Raw genomic sequence first — 26979 nt, forward strand, 5'->3', positions numbered from 1 at the left:
AGTTATTTTGACAGGGTCACTCAAGAGCTGGACTTGGGGAATAATTTTGACATTGTCTATTTGGATTTCAGCAAAGCATTTGACTCAGTCCCATATGAGCGGTTACTTTATAAGCTGGAACAAGTTGAAATCACAGGGACAATCCTTAGATGGCTTCAGGGCAGGAGGCAGAGGGTTGTGATAAATGGTTATTCCTCAGATTGGGTTGATGTAAGAAGTGGGTTCCCCAAGGATTAGTATTAGGACCACTGTCATTTTTGATATTCATAAATGACATCAATGAAGGGTAGAGGGCGTGATGTCTAAATTTTCAGATGATATAAGGATTGGTAGAGTAGTAAATGATCACCGCCAAGCAGAGCCTCTTCAGAGTGACCTAAACAGACTTCAGGAATGGTCAGAAAAACGGCAGCTATGTTTTAATCCAGCAAAGTGTAAGGTATTGCACCTAGGGAACAGTAACCCCAAAATAACTTATACACTTGGCAGGGCTGAACTAAAGCTGGTAGTGGAGGATGGTCAGACATGAAGTTCTCCAAGCACTGTAAACTGGTTGGCCAATAAGGCCAATATCATCTTATCGAACAATTGCGAGTAGAGATAAGGACTATAAGAACGTCAAAGCTTATGATACATGGACAATATTTTCTGAGGCTCTAAATGCAACAGTGCAAGAGAAGATGGATCTGCGGCAATTTTTGACGACGTTTAACATCCTTTATGGAATATGCAACATTTAAAGAGTCTGGAATGATGTGACAAGAACTTTTATGAGCGGAGTTTGGAAAAAAACTTCTAAAACATTCTGAGCTTAACAATGAAGGCTTCAACAAAAATGAGCTGATTTCTTCTGTTACTAAAAGAAATTGTAAACTTAGCCCAGGAGTTGCAGCTGGTCCTGGAAGATGAAGATGTAGACGAGCTTGTGGATAAAAGAGGTGAATATTTAACATCAGGAGACCTAGCCCAGTTGAACGCGCAAAGGGTTTAAGAGCAAGGGAGAGCCGAATCTGTTGAAGAATCTGAGCAACTCAAGAAGCAGTTTAAATTAAAGGAAACAGAAGCATTTTGTAAAATTCAGGGTCTCTCTATGTTTGATGGAATAGATGAAAACACCAAATGTTTCTTGAAAATAGAAAGAAAAGTTCAAGATTGTTTGCTTATTGCGAAATTTATGAAGAGGGGGAAAAAAGCATAAGAAACAGATGAAGATTGAAGGGTTCATCACGTACTACTTCCCTGACCTCTACTCAGCCAAAAACAAGTTGATTAATGTCTTACTAATGCTTCAGGTTCATTTTAAGTTACCTTCAGTTCATCACATGAAGTGCATAGACTTTGATTCATTGTGTGGTTTAGACCAATTTTCTTAAACACGTACGCTTTGGTTTTTATTCCCTTAGTATCCCTTATAAAGCCTACATGGCATACAAAATAAATATCAGTTTTTACAGTACAATAACATGCATTTTTTCTTCCTTTTATATTTTCTTTTCTTATGTGCCATTCTGGCTATTTTACTACTGTCCTCAGATAAAGTTTTTAATTGTTATGGTATATAACTATTTTTTTTTTTTCATTCTTCTGAGAATTTCTTCAGTGTGGTTTTTGTAATTTTGGCATATCAGGGATATAGTAGCAATATTTTATTAGTCATTCCCAAGTTACATAAAAATCAACCTATGTAATAAGTCCTGAAATGTATCTCTTACTTATGTTGGGGACAGATTGTAATAGTATGTGAGATAGCAATATATACTGGAAACTCCTGAACTGATTTGTGAAGGTGCCTTAACACATTTGCCAAATCTTTATTCAGTTTCTTCTCTCAAAAGAATACTGGCCTGTCAGACTTTGTGCCATCATGAACTGAACCTGTAGAATGAACAGGACTTTGCAGTTAATTGCCTTACAGTTATAATGAAAATATCTCTGTTGGGAAACATTCAGCAAACTCTCATCTTACTTGATCAGTATATTCACAACATTATTAAACACTATTGAGTTGCAAGTGTTTTTTGCCTATCAAAAACTCTTACACCTCAACTGACAAAAGTCTATAAAAATAATTCAAATCACAGTTCCATAATAGCTAACCATGCAAAATGGCAGACAGATCTCAGGAAGTGGGGGAATAGGCAACGGAAATGTTACTGCATGCATATGTCAAGGTTAATTCTATACTGAAATCAACAGTGGATTTGCCTTGCACAGCACACATTTGCATTGCAGTGGTATTAATTTGCCATTTATAGAGGTGTACACTTGATCTCACGAACCTAGTTAAGTGATGCAAATGACAAATGCAGTTCTCAGTCTGAGAACTGCATTTGTCATTTGCATTGCTTAACTAGGTTTGTTTGAAAAGAAAGGAAGGCCAAAAGACTTTGTTTAGTGAATTATTAAATATTAAAATGGCAAGTATGCAACACTAAAGCAGAGTACTAGTAAATGCAAAAGTCAGACTAGTTGGTTCCCATTTTGACTTGATAATAGTATCCCAGAGTGGATACAGCAACATCATCAATATTAAGGGAAGTAGTTTTAGTACCAGGTGGCCACAATTGAACTATTCCTATTTAAACTGTTTAGAGAATAAGCTAATGGAAGAAATGTAACAAACTTTGTTAGGTATGTCTTTTGGAAGATGCAAAATTGAATGTGACTTTTTTATGATGATTGAGAATTAACTCTGGGATCCTGTTACACAGTAAATATGTTGCAGGCCACATGCTTACTATATTCCATGGTGGCCTCTGCTAGATTTTCTATATCTAAGCTCTTGTGGTTCTACATCTAGTGATGATCATATCATCAGGTGTGATGTGATCGTCAGAGATTCAAGCTGTGATGTTACAGCTGCTGGTATACATTAAGCTCATATGATTTGCATATAGAACCCAAGACTGCCTCAGTGTGTTGTGGCTAAATATATGTTTATGTTTAGCCACAACACACTGAGATATGCCACTTGAACTCTCCAGTTCAAGTTATATTTTCTTCATCCCTTACATTAAAAATCTGAATCCTAAATCAGTTAGCCAGCAGGATTAGCCACATGGTTGAAAAATGCTGAAAAGACTGATATTAGACTATGTCTTACATATCTTCTCAGAGAAGAAGTACCAAAATTATAAAACTGCAACAATATTTATACTTATGTGTTTCAATCTAGGCAGTATATGTATATAAAGTCCAAGTTTGCAGACAATATGAAGGTTGGTACGGTTGTAAATGACAGTAAGGATGGTAAGGTACTGCAACAGGATCTAGAAAAGTTGAGCAGATCAACTGAGAGGTTGCAACTGAAGTTTAACATTGACAAATGCAAAGTACTGCAACAAGATTGGTGAGGGGAATGAAGGGATCCTCTTACCAAGAGAGGCTTGAGTTCTGCAAATTGCAGTGGCTGGAGACTAGGCACCTGTGTGGTGATCTGATTGAGGTGTATAAGGCCTTGAATGGGTTGAGCACACTGAATTCTGATGGGATCCTTCCGCTTGTTCAGATTACGAACCTAGGGGGGCATAAATTCAAATTAAGAAAGGACACATGTAGAATAGATGTGCGGAAATTTGCCTTTAGCCAGCGGGTGGTTAATTGCTGGAACAAACTTCCATCTGTCATTGTGGAAGTTGATAGGTTGAATAAATTTAAGGAGGAACTGGACAGGCATTTGAAGGGAATGGTAAGATTTTTTTTTTTTTTGGCTGATGCTGCATAAGCTCATACACTTGCTTTCTTTCATCACATGCCACTACTACTACTGCATATGGCTAGCAGTAACATCGGAGTAACATACCAACTGTGTGATACTACACTCAGAGTAGTAGATAATGAAAAGACCTAGGAGTAATTGTGCAGTCAGATATGAACATTTCTGAGCAGTTTAGACAGGCTGCAAGGGTAGCTCATGGGATCTTGTCAATGATATACAGGAATTTTGCTAGCAGGGATAAGAAGGTGATTATCCTCTTGTATAAGGCAATGGTCAGGCTACACCTTGAGTACTGCGTACAGGTCTGGAAGCCTCATTTTAGGAAGGATGTAGAGTTGCTAGAATGAGTACAGAGAAGGGCAACAAGACTGGTGAAGGGAACAAAGGGGATGCTCTTATGAAGAAAGGCTTAAGTTCTGAAAATTGCAGCATCTGGAGACTAGGCACCTGTGAGGTGATCTGATTGAGGAGTATAAGGCCTTGAATGTTTGAGCAAGCTGAATGCTGGTGGGATTCCTCCTCTTGATCAAATTCTGCACCTGAGGGGGCAAAAATTCAAATTGAGGAAAGGAAGTTGTAGAACAGATGTGCAGAAATTTGCATTTAGCCAGCAGGTGTTGATTGCTGGAACAAACTTCCATCTGTCATTGCGGAAGTTGACAGCTTAAATAAATTCAAGGGTGAACTAGACAAACTTTTGGAGAGAATGGATGGGTGAAACGGGAAGGGTTTTTTTTTTTTTTTTTTTTTTTTTTTTTTTTTTGGCTGATGCTATATAAGCTTGCTTTCTTGCATCATATGTCTCTACTAATGCTAATGCTGAAGTTGTTCTAATTATTCTATTATAACTTGGTATAATAGAATAATTAATTTATGTGATATGTATAATCAAGATCATGTATGATTATGATTAAACATAATTATTTGCCCTTCAAAGTTGCTAAAGACTCAAAACCACTACCTAACTCATCTGTCTATCCCCCTCTAATAATATGGCTAATTCTTTCTTTAAAACCTTAAACACTCAAGCTTAATAAAAACTTTTATAATAAATATAAACTTATATAACCTTTAAAGAACTTGTACATGCTGCATTAAACTAGTGAAACCATTGTTTATCAAGACATTCATTTTTCAGATAAACAGTTAAAATGTAGCATATACAATAATATTGATACCTTATTCTCTGCACTTTCACCAGTGACAGTAGCAGTGAAAGGTTGCAGGTATACTAAAGTTTCAAATAGTAATGCTGCTTCTTGAAACTGAGATGAGATATCAGCATTGGGATTTTGACCATATACTTCAGGGTTATCTGTGGCTGGTAACATATCAATATATTCTGTGTAGGTATCCAGTGAACCATCTCTTGGAACATAATAATCTTGCAAGTTTGAGAGTCTGAAAAAATAAAGTAAATTTCATGTATTTTCCAATGGCTAGAGAAAAAAATAAAGTAATAGTAAACTACTAAAAACTTATATTTCTTCCAAAATATAAGTGATACTTTATCAGGATCAGCTCAGAAGCCATTCTTCAGTTTAGAAAGTGCAATTTTATGGATACAATATTGAGTGCCAAATGATTTAAAATATCCTACTTTCTGATGTAATTAGAAAACTGTGGGAAACTATGCTTTAATAATTGGTCATTTCTGAAGCAAAGCAATCAGAAAAACAGTAAGTGAGAATCTTATTTTGTTATGGGTGTTAGTCTATACTGCCAGCTTTTAGAAATTGAAATAGCTTTTGGAAGTTTGAATAAAGAAAACTTTAACATTATCTTTGTTGAAACATCATTCTATAATATCAGTATTCTATAATATCTTGAATAATAATAATACAATCTAAGCAGATTTTCTGATTTACTTCACTTATATTTATTTATTTATTAACATATTTTGCACCTATAGGGCACACAGACTCTAAACTTCAGGTGAGAAACTAATGAAAATACATAGAATTTATACAAATTGGTAGGGTTAATGAATCAGTAGAAGAGTGTGGAGTAATTGCTTATATAGGTAGGGTAAGAGTATAATCGATTTGATGTGTATTTATTAATTGAAGGTATACATGTTCTAAAAGTGCATACTACTTTTTAGGCATGTTTGCATATATATATATATATATATATGTATATATATATAGACAAATATATTATTATCAGTGTATTGTTGTTGTTGTTGTTGTTTGGTTTTTAGGAGCATTAGCAACTAAGGCCATATTGCTCCGGGAATATGCGGTGGTCATTCCCTGACCTTTCCGCATCCTCCGTATTTGGTGGTGACGGGCTCGAACCCCGGTCTAATCAAGAAGCGTGTGCTACGCACTGCTGCTCCTTCCCACCTGGCTACGGAGGCGCCTATCAGTGTATTAAGCAGAGGTGCTGAACTGTCAGGTGTAATTATTATTATTTATTATTATTATTATTATTATTAGCTGTATGGTACAAGGAAGCCTAAAGCTTATGCTGCACCAGCCAAAAAAAAAAATTCCCGAGTTACCCTGAGAGAGAGAGAGAGAGAGAGAGAGAGAGAGAGAGAGAGAGAGAGAGAGAGAGAGAGTCAGAAGTAGAAGGGAACCACCAAGAAAGAGAAGAATGACGATACTTTTAAAACATTATTATTCTAGGACTAAACCAATGAACTGATGAAGTCAGTAAGAACAACAAAAAAGGCAAGGAATGAATATAAATTATCAAGAGACACTGAACACTATGCCAAACATAAATGAATATTCAACAAAGTTCTCAGAGAGCAAAATATACTAAGGCAGATATTGAAAGCCTTTGGAAAAGATGGCCAATTCAGCAGTAAAGAATTTTTCATATACATCATTGGGGAGAGGGAAGGAATAAACCATATTAGTCCCTTACAGAGTAATACTGGTAACATTAGTAATGATGCTAAATAGACTTGATGAACCAAATAATTTTTTTTGGATTAAATATTCACGTGAGTATTTATTTATTTTTTTTGGCTTGTATCAGTGGTGCAAATAACAGATGGCCAAACTATCTCTTATAATGGGTGGATTCATGGACTCGGGTAAAGTCCAAGAGGATTGAAGATATGCAAATATTTCTCCAATTTACAAAGTGGTACTGAGGGCAAAAAAAGGTAATTATGGACTTCACTTTTTTTATTGATTTCAATATAGAAGAAAAATAAGGCTGGTTGATTGTTTAGATGATTGACTGATTTTGCATAAAGGCAACTAAGGGAATGAGGCATCAAATGTACTGTGACTGTGAATTGCATGTATCCTACAGTCAGTTTGCCGTTTTGTCATTAAAAAATGGAACTGGAAAGGCGATTGGAGAATTAATAAATTTACACAGAAAGTACGGGGGGGGGGCTAGCCTTATGGGAGCGACCTATCTCCCTCTTCTGTGACTGCAAATATGTAAAGAGAAATATCATATATGATACCTGATTCTTCTTTATAAAATACATGATTCTAATTTAATTCTTGTGTGCCTAAGGTATTTTTACCTTAAAAGCAATAACCCATGCAAAGTGATATACAGGGTGTCTCAAATTGGTACAAATGTTTAGGGGAAGTAGGTAACATCTAATTATCATGGAAAAATTGAGAACACATGCATGGTAAAAACAGATTACCTGAAATAAAATGAAATTAAAGTTTAACTTAAAAATAAATGATAGTACCTAAAGCCATGGGTCCTAGGACTTTAACTACTTCATCAAAGGGGTCGGCAGCAAAATTTGTAGGAGCCACTGCAATAAGCCGGGTCTCTGTTTCTGTTTCTGTTGTGATGTACACATTAAAAAGTATGCATACATATACATCATAGCCGACCCGACACAGACCAAAAGGAAGGATTAAAATTAAAGAATTTATCAAATATATAAAAAATAATAAAAATAAATAAATAAAGTAAAACTAAAAAGCTAAAATAATTCTGATAGAATCCTTTAAAAAGAAAAAATGAATGAAATCCAAAAGAAGGCAAAATAAGAAAACTTACGTTTTCCTGCATGGACAGTAAAACGTTGAATTAGTTAAGTGCCATCGTTGACCAAAGAAGAAAATAGAAAGTTCACTGTATGGTGTATTTATGTCAGTTGAAGTAACCCTGAGTGGTGGGGGGAAGAGTGTGAAGTTGTCAAAGTGAACCGTACCTATGTGACAGGGAAGTAAGTCAACACTGATAATAATATATTTATCTACATTTCATTATGGTTGCCGGTTTTTTCTGCTATTACTAGTAGTACCCCGGATCCATAACTCAGTTTAATATTTTTAATACCTTTTCTTGTTTGCTAACACTTTCAGTAATTTCATTACATCGTATTTTTACCATGGCATTGCTTTCGCTGCCTTGGATATCTTGATATGCGCACTTACTCAGTTTTCTGACCGGGCTGACTTTCAACTTCTAGTAACCATGGATAAATGTTTTGCATAATTTTTGCATATTCTGCTCTTGGTAGCTATGGTATAACTTCACATATTCCATATTCAGTTTCTCCTCCTCCTCACACTTGGCATTGTTTTTGAATTATTTCTGATTTTATTGTGATTTTTGTCACTTCTGCTATTTCTAGTAGTACCCCGGATCCATAACCCAGTTTAATATTTTTAATTTTCATACCTTTTCTGCTATTACTAGTAGTACCCCGGATTAATAACCCAGTTTAATATTTTTAATTTTAATACCTTTTCTGCTATTACTAGTAGTACCCAGGATCCATAACCCAGTTTAATATTTTTAATTTTAATACCTTTTCTTGTTTGCTAACACTTTCAGTAATTTCATTACATCGTATTTTTACCATGGCATTGCTTTCGCTGCCTTGGATATCTTGATATGCGCATCTTACTCAGTTTTCTCACTGGGCTGACTTTCAAATTCTAGTAACCATGGATAAATTTTTTGCATAATTTTTGCATATTCTGCTCTTGGTAGCTATGGTATAACTTCACATATTCCACATTCAGTTTCTCCTCCTCCTCACACTTGGCATTGGTATTGTTTTTGAATTATTTCTGATTTTATTGTGATTTTTGTCACTTCACCTTGATACTTTTTATGAACTGCCAACTTAGAAATGACATACTACATGGGCAGAGTAGGATAAATTTGACCCCTTATGCTCTGTATAGCCCTTCTACACATTCTCCAAACTTGCTACACATACACCTTTAACACACCAACACAGAGCAAACTACCTTCATATGCTCCTAACCTGAATTGTATTGAGGTCACCATCTCCAATTCATATCATCCTCACTTTATTCTAAAATTCAACAAATGCTCCAACAAGCTCTACCTTACATGCATCTGCAACATGTTTTTAGCAATACTGAAGAACCAATCTTTTAACCTGTTGAACCTGTAATATGAAATACGTAGGACAAACTGGAAATAAGCTCCACCTCAGGCTTAACCTACATAGACCTGCCATCAAGAAGTACAATAACTGTAACATCCATAACTCTGAACAAGAAGTAGAGTACAATCACTTCCAGACACACTGCTTTACTAACATTTATATTTCTATCCTAGCTCCAGTTACGTGAGCCTTTTGCCTGAAATTAACAGGAAGAATTATTCATGCTAAAACTAAAAAACCTCTCTATTCATATGGGCTGAACAACAAGTTCAATCATAAAATCATCACGAATAATATTACAGATATTTGCATATATGATAAATTCCAAGTCACCAAAGGACTTTCTGCATCCAGACCCTATAGGAAACACAAAACTAATAGTACTACTACACAAATACAAGCTTGGTGAGTTTCAACAGACCATTACTGAATGGGACAATAGTCAGTTCAACATACAGAAGATTGATGATCTGCTATTTTGTACTAAACACAATATACTAAAGGCACTTTACCGATTCATTCTCACCTTCAATTTCAATCTAAACACTTACTTGACCTTATTACAGATATCTGTAAATTTAAATTAAAATCTAACTTCAAGCTCACCAGCAGAAATAAGAATAATACTACCATCATTTTTAAATATAATACCTGCCTGGATAATTTCAACATTAATGACTGCATTAATAATTCTAATGAACTACTTCCTGCTGGCTGCCATAACTTGAACATTATATCCAGATTCAGATATGCTAAACCTTTTGGACTCAAGAGTCTGTAATTACAAGCAACTTGCAACTAACACGGACAAATTTAATCTTGAGCCCATTTCCAATGGATGTATTTGCCAACAGGCTAATTTCCAACCATTTATTGATACACGCTATGGCCATATTATAACAGGCAATTTAGAAATTATACTTAACAAGGAACTCAGAACATCATGTCTTATGGCTTCAAATACAGGAAATATTTCAAGATCAGCTTTAAACCTTTCAAAAAAACAGTTATACCATGATTTGCTTAACTTCTGTTTTAAGCTCTTTTACCTTCACAACATACCAATTGAAGCCTTCCAAATATGGATAAATTCTGTTTTAATGATGATGCTACAACATCACAAGTCATCATTTCCACATATACAACCACCTGCAGGATTAAAATTCAATGCTTCCAAATTAAAACAACAATTGGCGGACCTGCATAAACATTTCATCATTACCTCTGTTGATAAAGCTGCATGCAATTATGCCATAATCTGTAAAATCTTTTATTTCTAAACATGCAGAATTAAATTCCAGTGCCACCTACAAGTCATTACTAACAACAGCAGCATCATTACAAAAAAGTTGATTGCTTTTAGCAAGAAACTTAATATCAGCTTTAATAATTACAAATTTCCCTATATTTATTTCATTCCAAAGTTCCACAAAAACCCCACAGGCTTCAGATTCATTACTTCCTGCAAATACAGTTACGCCCATAAACCTGGCAAAACACTGGAAAGGTTACGTAAACCTATCATGGACATCCTTCCTGATAGTAGAATAATTAATAACAATATACCAGTTATTAATGCACTAAAATCTGATAACATCACTCATGTGCAAACTTTTGACTTCAATAGTTTATTCACCAGCATAGACCTAACCAACTTAAAAACAGTACTAAATGAAATTTTCAACAACTACAAACATATTCTTGGTTGTAATTCAGTTTATTAGAACAATTTCATTAATCTTTGCATTTTCAACAATTACATTTTTGATGGCAAATCTATATACTTACAAACCAAAGGTACCCCCATGGGTAGCCCAGCTAGCTGTGTCTAAGCTAACATATATCTTTACTGGTATGAGACTGCTCTACCCTCTGACATATATTGACATCTGATATATTGATGACTTGTTAGTATTCAACTACCCTTCATTTAAACAGGACTTTGCTGGTATTTACCCTTCAGAATTTACTCTGGAGAAAACTAATAATAATGATTTTTCAGCCAATTACTTAGACTTAGATATAAAAATCAACAGCCCTCATACCACAATCAACATTTATAATAAAAGAGCTGGATTTAGCTTCAACGTAGTCAGTCTTACCCATTGGCACTCTTAATATTTTTAAAAAAGTTGATGCAAACATAATTCCCTCCAAGTGCATCAGGAATTGCAACAATATGCAATAGCAATAGTCTCTTTTCTGACAACATCAAACTACTGCATAATAAATTGCTCTGCAATAATTTCCCGGCAGCTTTCCTCCACCATCATTTCAAAAAAACAATAAATATTACAAAATTTAAAAAACTTATACACTACAACGTTGATTTAAACAACATATTTGCAGTCTGACTTCATGTTACTTTCAGGCCTGTACATAATGTATAGTTTTATACCCAATAGACTCTGTTGTGTTTGGTGGTGTAGAAAGCTTGTGCCCTCGGATTGTCTACTGATGGGAGTATTGTGATTTTTTGTTTTGTTCTGTTTTGTTTACTTTATTTTTATTTCAATTTTCTTCTTGTTACATTTCTTCAATAACAATACCAATACTAACTTAAACACATGAGGCATTTGTCCAGGGACCGACTGTGGTAAGGGTTTCGCAACCCTGGACAGACTGAGTACAAGTATATTTCCCTCTCTTCCAATTACTTTCTACTGTCCTTAATTACTACATCTTATTTCTCATGCGCAATTAGGCTGGCCAAAAGCAATATTGAGATGCTATTCCTCTACTATTGCTACTTTTTTCTTCTTAAACAAAGTTTAGTGTCTTTCCCCCACTATTTTGTTTACCATGTGCTGGCACTTTTGCCTCATTTGTTTATTAGCTTACTTCCCCATTACACGGGTATGGTTCAGTTTGACAACTTCACACTCTTCCCCCCCCCCACTCGGGGTTACTTCAAATGACATAAATATACCATACAGTGAACTTTCTGTTTTCTTATTTGGTCTTCGATGGCACTCAGCTAATTAAATGTTTTCTTGTCCATGCACACAGTAAGTTTTCTTATTTTGCCTTCTTTTGGATTTCATTCATTTTTTATTTTTACAGGATTCTATCGGCATTATTTTAGCTTTACTTTATTTATTTTTATTATTTTTTATATATTTTATATATTCTTTAATTTTAATCCTTCCTTTTGGTCTACGTCGGGTCGGCTATGATGTATACATACGCATATATTTTAACGTGTACATCACAATAGAAACAGAGACCCAACTTATTGCAGTGGCTCCTACGATTTTCACTGCCGACCCCTTTGACGAAGTAGTTAAAGTCCTAGTGCCCACGGCTTCAGGTACTATCATTTATTTTTATGTTAAACTTTATTTTCATTTTTATTTCAGGTAATCTGTTTTTACCATGCATGTGTTCTCAATTTTTCCATGGTAATTACACCTGACAGTTAGGCACCTCCACCTAATACACTGATTTGTCTACATTTCATTATGGTTGCCATTTTTTTCTGATATTACTAGTAGTACCCTGGATCCATAACCCAGTTTAATATTTTTAATTTTAATTTTTTAATACCTTTTCTTGTTTTCTAACACTTTCAGTAATTTCATTACATCTTATTTTTATCAATATTATATATATATATGTCTTAACAGAGGGCTTCCCAGTGGATGGATTTTCATGAAATTTTATATTTAGTTCATATAGAAAGATTTGTTCAGCCAAACCAAATATTATTAAAATTGAATAAATACAAGTCCAGCAATTATTATTTCTTTTTTCCATAAACTTTAAATGGAAAGTTTAAAGACCATGGTTACCTCAGGGGAGGTAACCATGGGCTGGAGATGTACAAATAAGTCCAAATTCACAAAGGAGTATCAAAGGGTAACACAAGTTATTAGAGACTGGTTAGTTTAACTTCTGTTCCAGGAAAAATAATGGAGTCACCGGTTAAAGAAGCACTTGCAGGATCATCTAGACAAAACTGCAGTTATAGTTCAGACACAACATGGATTTGTTAAGGGGAAGTCTTGTGTGACAAATTTATCAGATACTATGATGTAGTCACAAAGGAACTGGATGCAAAAAATAATTTTGATATCATATATTTGGATTTTAGGAAAGCTTTTGATACTGTTGCATATGGAAGACTATTGTAAAAATTGGAGCAGTATGGTATTAAGGGCAAGTTGCTATAATAGATAAAAAGGATGGCTGAGGGAGAAGACAGAGTGGTAATGAATGGATACTGTACTCGATGGACCTCTTCATGGACTAATGTTATTAGTGGAGTCCCTCAGGGTTCGGTGTTGGGCACAGTGCTGTTTTCTGTATTTATCAATGATATTGATGAAGGTATATCAGGGTTAATGTCTAAGTTTGCAGATGACATGAAGGTTGGTAGGGTTGTTAATGACAGTAATGATAGTATACTACTGCAACAGGAGCTTTGGCATTATCATTAGTAGAGGCATATGATGCAAGAAAGCAAGCTTATACAGCTACAGCATCAACCAAAAAAAAAAAAAAAAAACACTTCCCATTTCACCCATTCATTTCAAGTGTTTGTCTAGTTCTGCCTTTTTTTTTTTTTTTTTTTTTTTTTTAACCTATCAACATCCACAACGACAGATTGAAGTTTGTTCCAGCAATCAACTACCTGAAATGTTAAAGGCAAATTTCCACACATCTATTTGACACTTTCTCTTTGCTCAATTTCAGTTTATGCTCCCTCATGTTTGTAATCTGAGCAAGAGGAAGAATCCTATCAGCATCGAGCTTGCATAATCCATTCAAGGCCTTATATACCTCAATCAGATCACCTCGCAGGTGCCTAGTCTCCAGACGCTGCATTTTCAGAACTTAAGCATTTCTTCATAAGAGCAGCCATTTGTTCCCCTCACCAGTCTTATTGCCCTTCTCTGTACTCGTTCTAGCAACTTTACATCTTTCCTAAAATGAAGCTTCCAGTCTGTACGCAGTACTCAAGGTGTGGCCTGACCATTGCCTTACACAAGGGAATAATCACCTCCTTATCCCTGCTCGCAAAAATTCCTGTATACCATTCACAAAACCCTATGATCTACTCTAGCAGCCTGTCTGCACTGCTCAGAAAATTTCATATCTAACTGTACAATTAATTATCCCCATGTCTATTTCATTCTCCACTACCCTTAGGGTAAAACCACCCAGTTGGTATGTTACTCTGGGATTACTGCTATCCATATGCAGTACTTTGCATTTGTCAATGTTAAACTTCATTGACACTTAACAGCCCATCAGCCCAAGAGTACGTCATGGTGTCTTGTCAATGATATACAGAAATTTTGCTAGCAGGGATAAAGACCAGCATACAGGTCTGGAGGCCTCATTTTAGGAAGGATGTAGAGCTGCTGGAACAAGTGCAGAGAAGGGCAACAAAATTGGTGAGTGGAACAAAGGGTTGCTGTTACTAAGAAAGACTTAACTTCTATAAATTGCAGCGTCTGGAGACTAGACACCTGTGAGGTGATCTGATTGAAGTGTTTAAGGCTTTGAATGGTTTCCTGTATATCATTGACAAAACCCCATGATCTATTCTAGCAGCCTGGCCTGTCTGCACTGCTCAGAAAACTTCATATTTAATTGCACAATTAATTACCCCCATGTCTCTTTCATTCTCCACTACCCTTAAGGTGAACCCACCCAGTTGGTATGTTACTCTGGGATTACTGCTATCCATATGCAGTTAGCATTAGCATTAGTAGAGGAATATGATGCAAGAAAGCAACCTTATTCAGCATCAGCCAAAAAAAAAAAAAAAAAAAAAAAAAGAACCACTACTCCGTTTCACTCCTCCGTTCGTTCGAAATGACTGTCCAGCTGAGCCTTAAATTTGTTTAGGCTATCAACTTCAACAACAAGTGATGGAAGTCTATTCCACAAACCAACTGCCCGCTGGCTAAAGGCAAATTTCTGCACATCTGTCTGACATCCGTTCTTCCTCAATTTGAATTTATGCCCTCTCAGGTGATTATTCTGAGCAAGAGGAAGAATCCCATCGGCATTGAGCATGCCCAAGCCATTCAAAGCCTTATACACCTAGACCAGATCACCTCGCCAATGCCTAGTCTCCAGTCTCTGTAATTTGCAAAACTTAAGCCTTTCTTCGTAAGAGCAACCTTTTGTTCCATTCACTAATCTTGTTGCTCTTCTCTGTACTCGTTCCAGCAGCTCTACATCCTTCTTGAAATGAGGCCTCCAGACCTGTATACAGTACTCAAGGTGTGGCCTGACCAATGCCTTATACAAGGGAATCATCACATCCCTATTCCTGCTAGAAAAATTCCTGTATATCATTGACAAGACACCATGAGCTACTCTTGCATCTCGTCTGCACTGCTCAGAGAACTTCATATCTGCCTGCACAATTATCCCCAGGTACTTTTCATTCTCTACCACTGTCAGCGTAGTACCACAGAGTTGATACGTTGATCTGGGGTTACTGTTTCCCATATGTAGTACTTTACATTTGTCAATGTTAAACTTCATTTGCCACCTCTCAGCCCATCTGCTCAACCTTTCCAGATCCTGTTGCAGCAGCATAGCATCAGTAGTGTCCTTAACAACCCTGCCAACCTTTGTATCGTCTGCAAACTTGGACATTACGCTTGAAATACCATCATCAGTATCATTTATAAATACAGAAAACAACAATGGACCCAAAACTGAACCCTGAGGAACTCCACTAATAACATTAGTCCACGTTGAGCAGTGTCCATTGATTACCACTCTCTGTCTTCTGCCACTCAACCATCCCTTTATTCATAGCAGCAATTTGCCTCCAATGCCACACTGCTCCAATTTGTGCAGCAACCTTCTATTGACCTTTTTAAAACACCCTGTGTGTGTGTGCGTGTGTGTGTGTGTGTGTGTGTGTGTGTGTGTGTGTGTGTGTGCGGTCTGAGCAAGAATCCCATCAGCACTGAGCATGCTCAATCCATTCAGAACCTTAAACACCTCAATCAGATCATCTTGCAGGTGCATAGCCGCCAGACACTGCAATTTGCAGAACTGAAGCCTTTCTTTGTAAGAGCACCCCTTTGTTCCCCTCACCATTGCCCTTCTCTGTAATCATTCCAGCAGTTCCACATCTTTCCCTTCTGTGGAAGACAAAAAAAACTGCATCACCTTAAAAAAAGTAACATTTGTAGATATTGGAAGATATCTATTAGATATCTTCCAATATCTTATAGATGTCTATAAGTATCTATACGATATTAAGTTTCTTTACATATAAGCTATCGTCTGATTTCAGTCGTTTTGTTTGTCATAAAGCAAAGGTATTGCATAAGATAACACTTCTATTGCATCAGACAGTAATTGCAAGGTATTGCACCAGCTGTTCTATAAATTTTTTTTTTTTTTTGGTAGTTGTTGGCGCATCGGCTTCTATGGCCATAATGCACCTCCCAAGTTTTTTGCAGTACTTTGATCCAAGCCCGAGGCGGGATTCGAACCCGCGACCTTTGGGTTGCCAGGCAGGCACTTTACTCACCCGGCTAGCCCACCAGCATTCTATAAATACAGCGTTAGAAGGGTATACATGCTCATGCAACCCCAGGGGTTCATATCTGGTGAGTATGGGCTTGGCACATCCAGGGGCCTGAACTGGATATCATCATTCTTCTTTTTCTTGGTGATTCCCTTCTACTTTTGACACTCTCTCTCTCTCTCTCTTCCTCCCTCCCTCTCTCTGCCTCAGGGTAACTTGGAAATTTTTTTTTGTCTGCTGCGGCATAAGCCTCAGGCTTCCTTGCACCATATAGCTAATAATAACAATAATAACAATTAGTATTCTGTTTTGCCGAGGTGTAAGCATGGCTCCATATGTTCAGTTGACATCAAGAAAAAAAAAGTGTATTAGCATTAGTAGAGGCATATGATGCAAGAAAGCAAGCTTATTCGGCATCAGCCAAAAAAAAAAAAAAAAAAAAACCACACAATACTCCCATTTCACCCCTCCGTTCGTTCGAAATACCTGTCCAGTTGAGCTTTAAATTTGTTTAGGCTATCAACTTCAACAACAAGTGATGGAAGTTGGTTCCACCAACCAACCACCCGCTGGCCAAAGGCAAATTTCCGCACATCTATCCGACATCCGTCCTTCCTCAATTTGAATTTATGCCCTCTGAGGTGATTATTCTGAGCAAGAGGAAGAATCCCATTGGCATTGAGCATGCTCAAACCATTCAAAGCCTTATACACCTCTATCAGATCACCTCGTCGGTGCCTAGTCTCCAGACTCTGTTATTTGCAAAACTTAAGCCTTTCTTCGTAAGAGCAACCCTTTGTTCCATTCACTAATCTTGTTGCCCTTCTCTGTACCCGTTCCAGCAGCTCTACATCCTTCTTGAAATGAGGCTTCCAGACCTGTATACAGTACTCAAGATGTGGCCTACCCATTGCCTTAAGAAGGGAATAATCACCTCCTTATCCCTGCTAGAAAAGTTCCTGTATATCATTGAGAAGACACCATGAGCTACTCTTGCAGCTCGTCTGCACTGCTCAGAGAACTTCATATCTGCCTGCACAATTACCCCCAGGTCCTTTTCATTCTCCACCACTGTCAGTGTAGTACCGCAGAGTTGATACGTTGCTCTGGGGTTACTGTTTCCCATATGTAGTACTTTACATTTGTCAATGTTAAACTTCATTTGCCACCTCTCAGCCCATCTGTTCAACCTTTCCAGATCCTGTTGCTTGTTTTGTTTGTTATTTGGTTTTTAGGAGCATTAGCAACTAAGGCCATATTGCTCCGGGAGATGCGGTGGTCATTTCCTGACCTTTCCGCATCTTCCGTATTTGGTGGTGACGGGCTCGAACCCCGGTCTAATCAAGAAGCGTGTGCTACGCACCGCTGCTCCTTCCCACCTGGCTACGGAGGCGCCCAGATCCTGTTGCAGCAGCATAGCGTCAGTAGTGTCCTTAACAACCCTGCCAACCTTTGTATCATCTGCAAACTTGGACATTAAACTTGATATCCCATCATCAATATCATTCATAAACACCGAAAACAACAACAACGGACCCAACACTGAACCCTGAGGAACTCCACTAATAACATTAGTCCACGTTGAGCAGTGTCCATTGATTACTTGCCACTCAACCATCCCCTTATCCATAGCAGCAATTTGCCTCCAATGCCACACTGCTCCAATTTGTGCAGCAGTCTTCCATGTGCAACAGTATCAAAAGCCTTTCTAAGATCCAAATATATAATATCAAAGTTATTCCCTGCATCCAGTTCTTTTGTGACTACATCATAGTATCCAATCAAATTGGTCAGGCAAGACCTGCCCTTAACAAAACTATGCTGCGTCTGAGCTATAACTGAATTCTTGTCTAGATGATCCTGCAGTGCTTCTTTAACCAGTGCCTCCATTAATTTACCTGGAACAGAAGTTAAACTAACAGGTCTATAATTACTTGTGTCAGCCTTTGATCCTCCTTTGTGAATTGGGATTACATTTGCACATCTCCAGTCTATGGGTACCTCCCCTGAGTCCAAAGAAGCTCTCATAATTATGGCTAGGGGTTTGCTTACTTCCTTTGCTGCCTCCTTTAATATAACTGGATAGATCCCATCCACCCCAGGTGATGCTGCTGTTGCTGTTGCTCTGTCCCAGGAAGGGCTTTCTACACGTGCTATCACTGATAAAAAGCTGCCACCAGTTAAGAGTATTCTGGGTGCTGAAATTAAAGTGTGAAACCAGTGAAGAGGAGAAGACCTGGATCGGGCTGTAAGACAGTGACTATGCCTTCCCAAGATCGATATTTGAAATGGTTATGGCTTCATAATCACCATGCTAGTGCTCTTGATCTAAAACTGGACTTTGAGATGGCCTCTTGTTTTGAAACAAGTGCACGAACTATCCAAGGCAGCTTTCAGAATGTAGTCTGCATGCCTATTAGCCTGTGTTGACCCAACAAATGAGGAAGAAGTGACTTTCTTGAGCTAAAATGCATGTTTCATGGACAAAAGAGCAATGAGATACCATCATCTTTTCTGACGAATCGAAATTCAACCTGCATGGCTCGGATGGGAAGCAATATGTCAGCAGATGAAAATTGGAGGCAGGCATACCATCCTGACTGTGGCAATTAGGTATATCAGGTTGAGTCTTTTTATTGGATTTCATTCACAGAGATATATATCCCATCTAACAAATGCATTTCAAACATTTCTGCAACTCACAATGCAGCGCAAAACACATTATTTGCAAAATTCACAAGTAATGCATTTTTTTGTCCACAACTGTATATGCAGTACTCAACATATGGCCCAACCACTGTTTTATATGATGGAATAATCGCCTCTTTTTCCCAGCTAGCAAAATTCCTGTTTATCATTGACAAAACTCCATGAGCTGTCCTGGCAGACAATCTGCATTGCTCAGAGGACTTAATATCTGATTGTACAATTATCCCCAGATCTTTTTCATTCTCCACTACCCTAAATGTAATACAACAGAGTTCTTACGTTACTCTGGGGTTATTGCGACTCATATGCAGTACTTTGTATTTATCAATGTTAAACTTCGACTGCCATATCTGAACTCATCTGTCTAACTTTTCTAGACCCTGTTGCAGTAGCATACTGTCATTAATTACTCTGCTAACCTTTGTATCATCTACAAACTTGGGCACTAAGCCTGATATGCCCTCATCAATATCACTGATAAATATAGAAAAAACAATAGGCCCAAACCCTTGGGGACTCTACTAATAACATTAGTCCATGATAAGCAATGTCCATTGAAAACCATTCTGTATTCCCCCACCCAACCATCCCTTTATCCATAGCAGCAACTTGCCCTTAATGCCACACTACTCCAATTTGTACAGCAGTCTTTTACGTGCAACAGTATCAAAAACTTTCCTGAAATCCAAGTGTATGATATCAAAATTATTTTTTGCATCCAGTTCCTGTGTGACCACATCATAGTATCCAATCAAATTGGTCAGACAAGATTTCCCCTTAAAAAACCCATGCTGTGTCTGAATTATTACTGCAGTTTTGTCAAGATGATCCTGCAATGCTTCTTTAATCAGTGACTCCATTATTTTCCTCGGAACAGAAGTTAAACTAACAGGTCTATAATTTGTAGAACCCCCTTTGTGTATTGAGGATATTATACATCATTTGTGCATCTCCAGTCCATGGGAACCTACCTTGAATCTAGGGATGCTTTCTTAATTATGGCTAAGGGTTTGCTTATTTCCTTCGCTGTCTTCCTTAATATAACTGGATAGATCCATCCACTCCAGATGCTTTTCTTATGTTTAACTTCAACAATTTCTCTTACACGTTCCTCTCAGTTATTACAAAATCATTCAGTTTGATAAACTTCTGTCATTCCTGTCCCTAAAGAATTCTTCCTGAGTGAATGTAGATGAAAAATACTCATTCAATTTGTCAGCAACCTGAGCAGGATCATCAACAGTCAAATCATTATTATCGAGTGGACAAATCTGATTCATCCCCTTCCATCTAGTGTTTACATGAGTAAAGAAGTCTTTGTTGTTTTTATTCACATTGTTCGCGTAATCTGCCTTTGCTGGCCTAAACTCCCTTGGAATATGATTACGAGATTGGTTTATATCTACCACAGGCTTCTGTGCTGCCTTCAAATTTATATGCAAGCCATGCATTTTTTTTTTTCCTGTAACTAGTTTAATCAGTTCATCTGACATCCATTTAGGTCTATACCTTGATGAGTATTTCTTAGTTTGTGTGAAATGCATCTATGATTAATTCCATGAACACTTCCCATTTAAAATTTGCTGATGCTAAAATCATCAGTTAATCCCACTGTATAGAATTTAGAAACTGTCTGAGATCACAGTAGTCACCTTTACAAAAGCAAAAACTTCTCCCTTTACCCTTAATCCTAGTTACAACTTTAAGTGAATCTCAAATTGATACACTGTCACTTAGTGGTTCCTTTATTTGGAGATTCTTCATGTAAGGTTGTTATTTGGTTTTTAGGAGCATTAGCAACTAAGGCCATATTGCTCCGGGATATGCGGTGGTCATTCCCTGACCTTTCCGCATCCTCCGTATTTGTGGTGACGGGCTCGAACCCCGGTCTAATCAAGAAGTGTGTGCTACGCACTGCTGCTCCTTCCCACCTAGCTACGGAGGTGCCCTTTATGTAAGGTCTAGCATTATTGTGATGCAGCATCCACCTACCTATGTACAGTTGTGGTTGTTTGCAATGAATGTGATCCTGCAAAGTGTGCAGTACAGTTCTGTAATAAGGTCCCATCATAGTTGTGTGATGTGGCACAGCATGCTAGTAAACGATCCCTTGAATATCAAAAAAAAAAAAAACAGAGATGACCATAATCTTTCCTGCAGAAGCCACAACTTTTGCTTTTTTTAAGTGTTGGCATGATGACATATACTTCCAAACAGAGTTTTGTTGCTTACCCACTGGGTTGAATTGATAAAGCCATGTCTGATCTGCTGTTATTACCTTGTGCAGAACCACCTCTCCATCTTCAGTAACCATCCATTGCAGTTTCTGAAAAACCTCTATGCAAACCTGTTGTTTAGGTTTGAGTAGTCATGGAATGCAGCATGCACAAACATGTGTCATGTGCAAATGGTCATGGAGAATACCATGCATGCATCCTACTGAAATATTCAACATCTGTGCCATTTGCCTTATTGAAGATATGATGATCTTCTCGCATGATTACAGAAGCTGTGTTTATGGTTTCTGTGGTGACAGCAGTGGTTGGATCTTCAGGACCACTGGTTTTTGTGATTGAATCATGTCCATCTTTAAACATTTTAACCCATCTGCGAGCTGTGCTAAATGGAAGCATAGGTTCACACAAGCCTCTTTTAACATTTCAAATGCATCAGCTGATTTTTTTCTTGAGATGGAAACAAAATGTGAAAGGTGCATACTGTTCCTCACGTGTCATGTCCATTGTTATGCAAGTGAAATTGACAGGCGTAAACTTAACTGACTAATAAGGACACACCATGCACATATCAACCACACAGCTGCTATATGATGCAGCTTTGTTTGGTATTAAATTCTGAAACTCAGGTAGAAATAGCAAGCAGTATGGTCGTCTGTGAAAAATTATGATCATTCTTTACTGAACAGCCCCATATATCATAGAAAAAGTGGAAATGCTAATAACAGACAAAACAAAACCAAAATTACATTACACAAGCTGAGCAATGTGACCTACTACCACATGCCCAGTAACAGATTTATTCACAGATCGAATGTAATATGGTATCTTAAGTGCAAAGTTAAGCCTATATTGATAAAGTAGGCTTCTATTTGAAAAGCAACATGTGGGTATTTGAAAAACAGAACAAAATTGAATAAATAGGAAAAATTGGGAGGAATGTATCCATTTTGACCAAACATAAAGAAAATATATATTTTTTAATGGGTTCAATTACCTTTGAAATATATCTCAAGGGATTGTCTCAATGCCAAGGATGTAGTATGGTATCCTGCATGCTAATGTTACACATACAACAGTTGGAACAGCATCGGTTAACTGTTATTGGTGTAACTCAAGGAAATGAACTATAGATAGCATAAACTGACAAACAAGCCAGTGCTGCTAACGAGGAAGAAGCTGTTATTCTGTCTCAGGCAGAATTAATGAAAATTCTAGAGAAATCAACAAATCTTATAATGCCATGGAGGCATAAGTTGAAGAACTGTTTGCAAAAACACAGCAAGCAGAGCATACATTTTGCACTGAAGTGTAACAAAAAAAAAAAAAAAATAATGAAACTAGTAATCTTAGAGCTGTAATTGTAGTAGTATATATGAGATATTTATTTCATGCCTCATTTATTTTCAAATAATAAATGAGAGAAAAACACAAAAATTTATATTATCACTGTAATTTAAAGCACTAATTAAAGTGAAAAGTTTCAGGTACCTAGGCTCTACTTCACTATTGTTACCATAGAATCTAATATTTAATATTACTGCAATACTTAATACTATTAAAATGACAGTATATCAATAATGCTTATAATAGCAGATGTCTTATTACAGGCCATGCTTGCAATAATGAATTTTTACTTCAATTTTTGTAAAAATTCAGTGCAATTGCTATGAATAAGTATTATGAATGCAGTAATTTTCTTCACAGCAGCTATATTAAATAAAATGAAATTAAAATATTTATCCATGCCTGCACACTTAAAGATAGAGGAAGGAAATCACCTATATATGTTCTCTTCTGATATATAATTCAATATGATATGCCTACTAATGGATTAAGATCTATGTTACTTTTATAAATTGTAAATAATTAGTTTCTTATTACAAGATTTGTTCAATTAAATTCCACTTTATGCATAAAAATTGTTAGCAAGATAGGGAAACAGATACATCAACATACTGATTCACAATAAGATTTGCTTCATTTCATTTGCTCTATGCTCAAAAACTACTCTCAGAGCTTTTCAATATGCAAATGGCAACATCCTCAGTCTACAAAGTGAAAACATTTTGATCGGAGATTTCTGAAAAAAAAAAAAAAAGTTATGATAACTGTTTTCTTTGACCACCGTTATCTTTTTTTGGAAGATTTTAAAAAACCCAATGCAACATTAACTACGAATGATGTGCTGACACTGAACTGCCTTATATCTGATGCAACTCAGCATCAAATAGAAAAAGGGACCAAGCTTCTGCTTTATGATAAGTATGCACATTGATTGAGGTCATGCTTAAAAAAATATGTTAGAAAACATGCAAACACTCTGCACATAGTACAGACGTCACCATCTTATGTTTTCAATAAGAGTATCCTTTTAAAAAAAGATTTAAAAGGATATCACTTTAATTTTGCATGCTGACATCAAAAGAGCCATACACATGGTTCTGTCAACGGTTAAACAAATTTGTTGAAAAACAAAACAGACAATAGTGGAATTATAGTAACCTTATAATACCGTGATAAATCTGACTAAAAAATGAATAGCAAATGCTTAGAAAACGGTACTCACCTTGTATAAATCTGCAATAAATTTTTTTGGTAGATGGTGGTTAAATTTAGGTTTGAAGAAGCATTAAAAAGAACTAAGGTGGGGAATGGGGTGAAAATATTTTAAACAGATTTTAAAATGAGCGCAAGGAAGTAGAAATGCAGATCTCCAATCCTTGGTCATAAAGAGGTTAAAAGACGTAAATGAAAAAAAGAGAGAAGACTGGTGGTGCCAATAGTCGTTACGAGGGACTTTTGTAAGTAAACCGTCATCGTTGGCAAATGGAAGAGAAGTGAGCGTGTGTTGTATTTAAAAGTTTATCTAAACTCCCATGATGCTCTTTTTGGCACGTGGGAACTTTAGCCGTGAGAGATTCCAAGTCGGTGAAAGGTTGAAGGGAAGTTTAGCGTTAATAATGTTGAGATCGGAATGGTGTCAGTACCATTCGATGGTGAGGGCTTCATATTGAAGAATTCTGTAGCTCGATCTAAGTTTAATAATAGTGATGGCAGAGTCAACAAGGGGGGTGTGGTTGTGGGTTTGAGCATGGGTTGTTAACTCAGTGCAGGATTGACTTGTCTTGAAACTGTTGAAGTGGTAGTATGCGCGGGTATTAGAAGTTGTGGAGGAACCGAATTTGGTGGTAGTGCTGCCGATGTAACAGGTGTCGCAGTTTGGTTGGCATTTTATGAGATATATTATGTTATTGATTTCATTGATGGGATATTTGTATGTATCTTTATAAGAATTAAATAGGGAACCTAGTTTATTGTAAGTGGAGAAGGTGAGGGAGATGTCCGTATCTTTGAATGTACGTCGGAATTGTGCTGCGAGTTCACTATGGTAAGGGAGAACTATGCGAGTATTTGTCTTGTGACTGTGTCTGGTGGGGTTATTAATACTGTTTTTAATGGTGGATATTGTTGGATGAGTTGAGGGGGGTAGCTCCTGGCTATGAATTTATCAGTAAGGTATTGAAGTTCATTGTGTAGATCGTTTTGTGAAGAGGTGAATTTGATAGCGTTGTAGATTTGGTTGTGTAGGACGGCTTTTTTGGTACTAAGGGGATGATGTGAAGTGAAATGAAGTTATTTACCGGTGTGCGTGTTTTTTTTTGAAAATTTAAATTTAAATACCAAGATTTTCAGAAAAAACCGCACAAAACAAAACAGATTAATGAAATAACAGAATGCATGAGTAAATGATAAAGGTAATTTTTTTAAATTGTTTTTGTTTCAAAAATAAAATTTGTTAACAAATGATTCTAATATGATGATTATCTGAGCCAACAACAACAATAAATTACAAATGAAAAACAATAATTGAAGGAGATTTTTCAGAGATATATAAAGTCATTTAAAACAGAAAAGCAATATTGTTGTTGAATAAACACTACTTACTGACATTGTGGAACAGCCAGGGCATCCTCACAGAAATACTGTTTTATGTATGTCAGAAGAATGCGTGCATCCCACTCATCAGTAACGTGTCCTCCATATGTAATTTCAGCAAACAAATATTTCAGTGTCTCCCATGGAGTATCTTCTTGCTGTTCCAAATACAATCTCAGTATCCTCTCTGAGATCTGTATTAAAATGAATACAAATCATAAAACCACATTTGGATTTAATTTTATGTAATTCTCAATAGATATTATTAAATTAACACTAAATTTTTCATAGCATGCTTGCAGGGGGAACTAACAGTGAGATTACCACTATACACATATTAGGGATTAATTTTTCTAAGTTGTAATTTTCATAAAATATTAATGAAAGTGATTATAGTGAACAAATGAATAAAATGATGCAAAAACAAAAAACTAAACTACTATACTTCCAGATCTATCACTATAGAGAAACCTGAAGAATCAGAGGGGAGATCCCCAATGACTGGTCATTAGTCATTCAGCAATTGAAACAATTCCAAACTAACTAAAAGTTGTTTGGAATTGCCCAAACATAAAGGAAATATATATTTTTTAATGGGGTAAATTACCTTTGAAATATATTTCAAGGAATTGCCTCAATGCCAAGGATGTAGTATGGTATCCTGCATGCTAATGTTACACATACAACAGTTGGAACAGCATTGGTTATTGGTGTAACTCAAGGAAATGAACTACAGATAACATAAACTGACCAAACTGACTCTTAATGATTGAATATCAACCATCATATCAAAAAGCAAATGATAGGAAAGGAGCTTAAACTATGCTCTGAAGACCAAATATGGGTTTAGTGACTTCAGGATTTCAATAAGAAAACTTTAGTAAGCTGAGAATCATCTATCACCTAAAATTAGATGATGCCTTTGTGTGAGGTCACACTTTCAGAGTCACTTTGGTATACTTCACATTTATAGTATTTTGATACCTTCTTTTCATATCCATGAAGGGATATAATCACAGTTATTATTCCAATGGTTTTAGCTTTGGTGAACATGGTAAAATGCTAAGTTTCTTAGCTATCATCTCTATAAGAATATTCATGACCAATTCCCTTAAACTTTTATTTTAACCACCACTTGTCTGTTATGCTGAAGATTTAATCATCACTGTTTTGCTTTGTACTACCCTGATATCTATCTGCTTAATGCTGATAGTGTTTCTATCTTTTCCCTATGAAAAGACAGCAATGGTGTCAAAACAACTTTACGTGAAAATATATTTCTTCTCTTTTGGAAAATGCCTTTCATTTATGCTATGTTCAGAGGAAACTTATATAATGCACAAAAATGAGAGATTAATACTTTTTTTTTTTTCAGTAAGAAAATTGAATTTTTTCTAAAGGAAGAAAACCTTGGTTTGTTTAGCACACTATAAAAAACACTCATTTTTTTGAGCTGGTAAATTAATAATAATAAGATCTCATTAATAAAATCTTAATATTTTATTAATCG

The 26979-nt window shown here is 36.4% G+C and overlaps 1 protein-coding gene across 1 annotated transcript in view; it reads right to left on the minus strand.

Annotated features, from left to right (window-relative positions):
* Positions 1-26979, minus strand: part of kl-2 (dynein heavy chain 2, axonemal kl-2) — a 1174416-nt gene that overhangs the window by 68346 nt on the left and 1079091 nt on the right. Inside the window, exons 72-73 of the mRNA XM_090369487.1 lie at positions 25479-25663; positions 4897-5119 (exon numbers count right to left, since the gene is read on the minus strand). Coding sequence (XP_090225613.1) covers positions 4897-5119; positions 25479-25663 — 408 coding nt within the window. The remainder of the gene's footprint in view (positions 1-4896; positions 5120-25478; positions 25664-26979) is intronic.

The sequence above is a fragment of the Mastigoproctus giganteus genome, chromosome 1 (genome assembly GCF_048544385.1).
Source record: "Mastigoproctus giganteus isolate SK-2022 chromosome 1, ASM4854438v1, whole genome shotgun sequence".
Lineage (NCBI taxonomy): Eukaryota > Metazoa > Arthropoda > Arachnida > Uropygi > Thelyphonidae > Mastigoproctus > Mastigoproctus giganteus.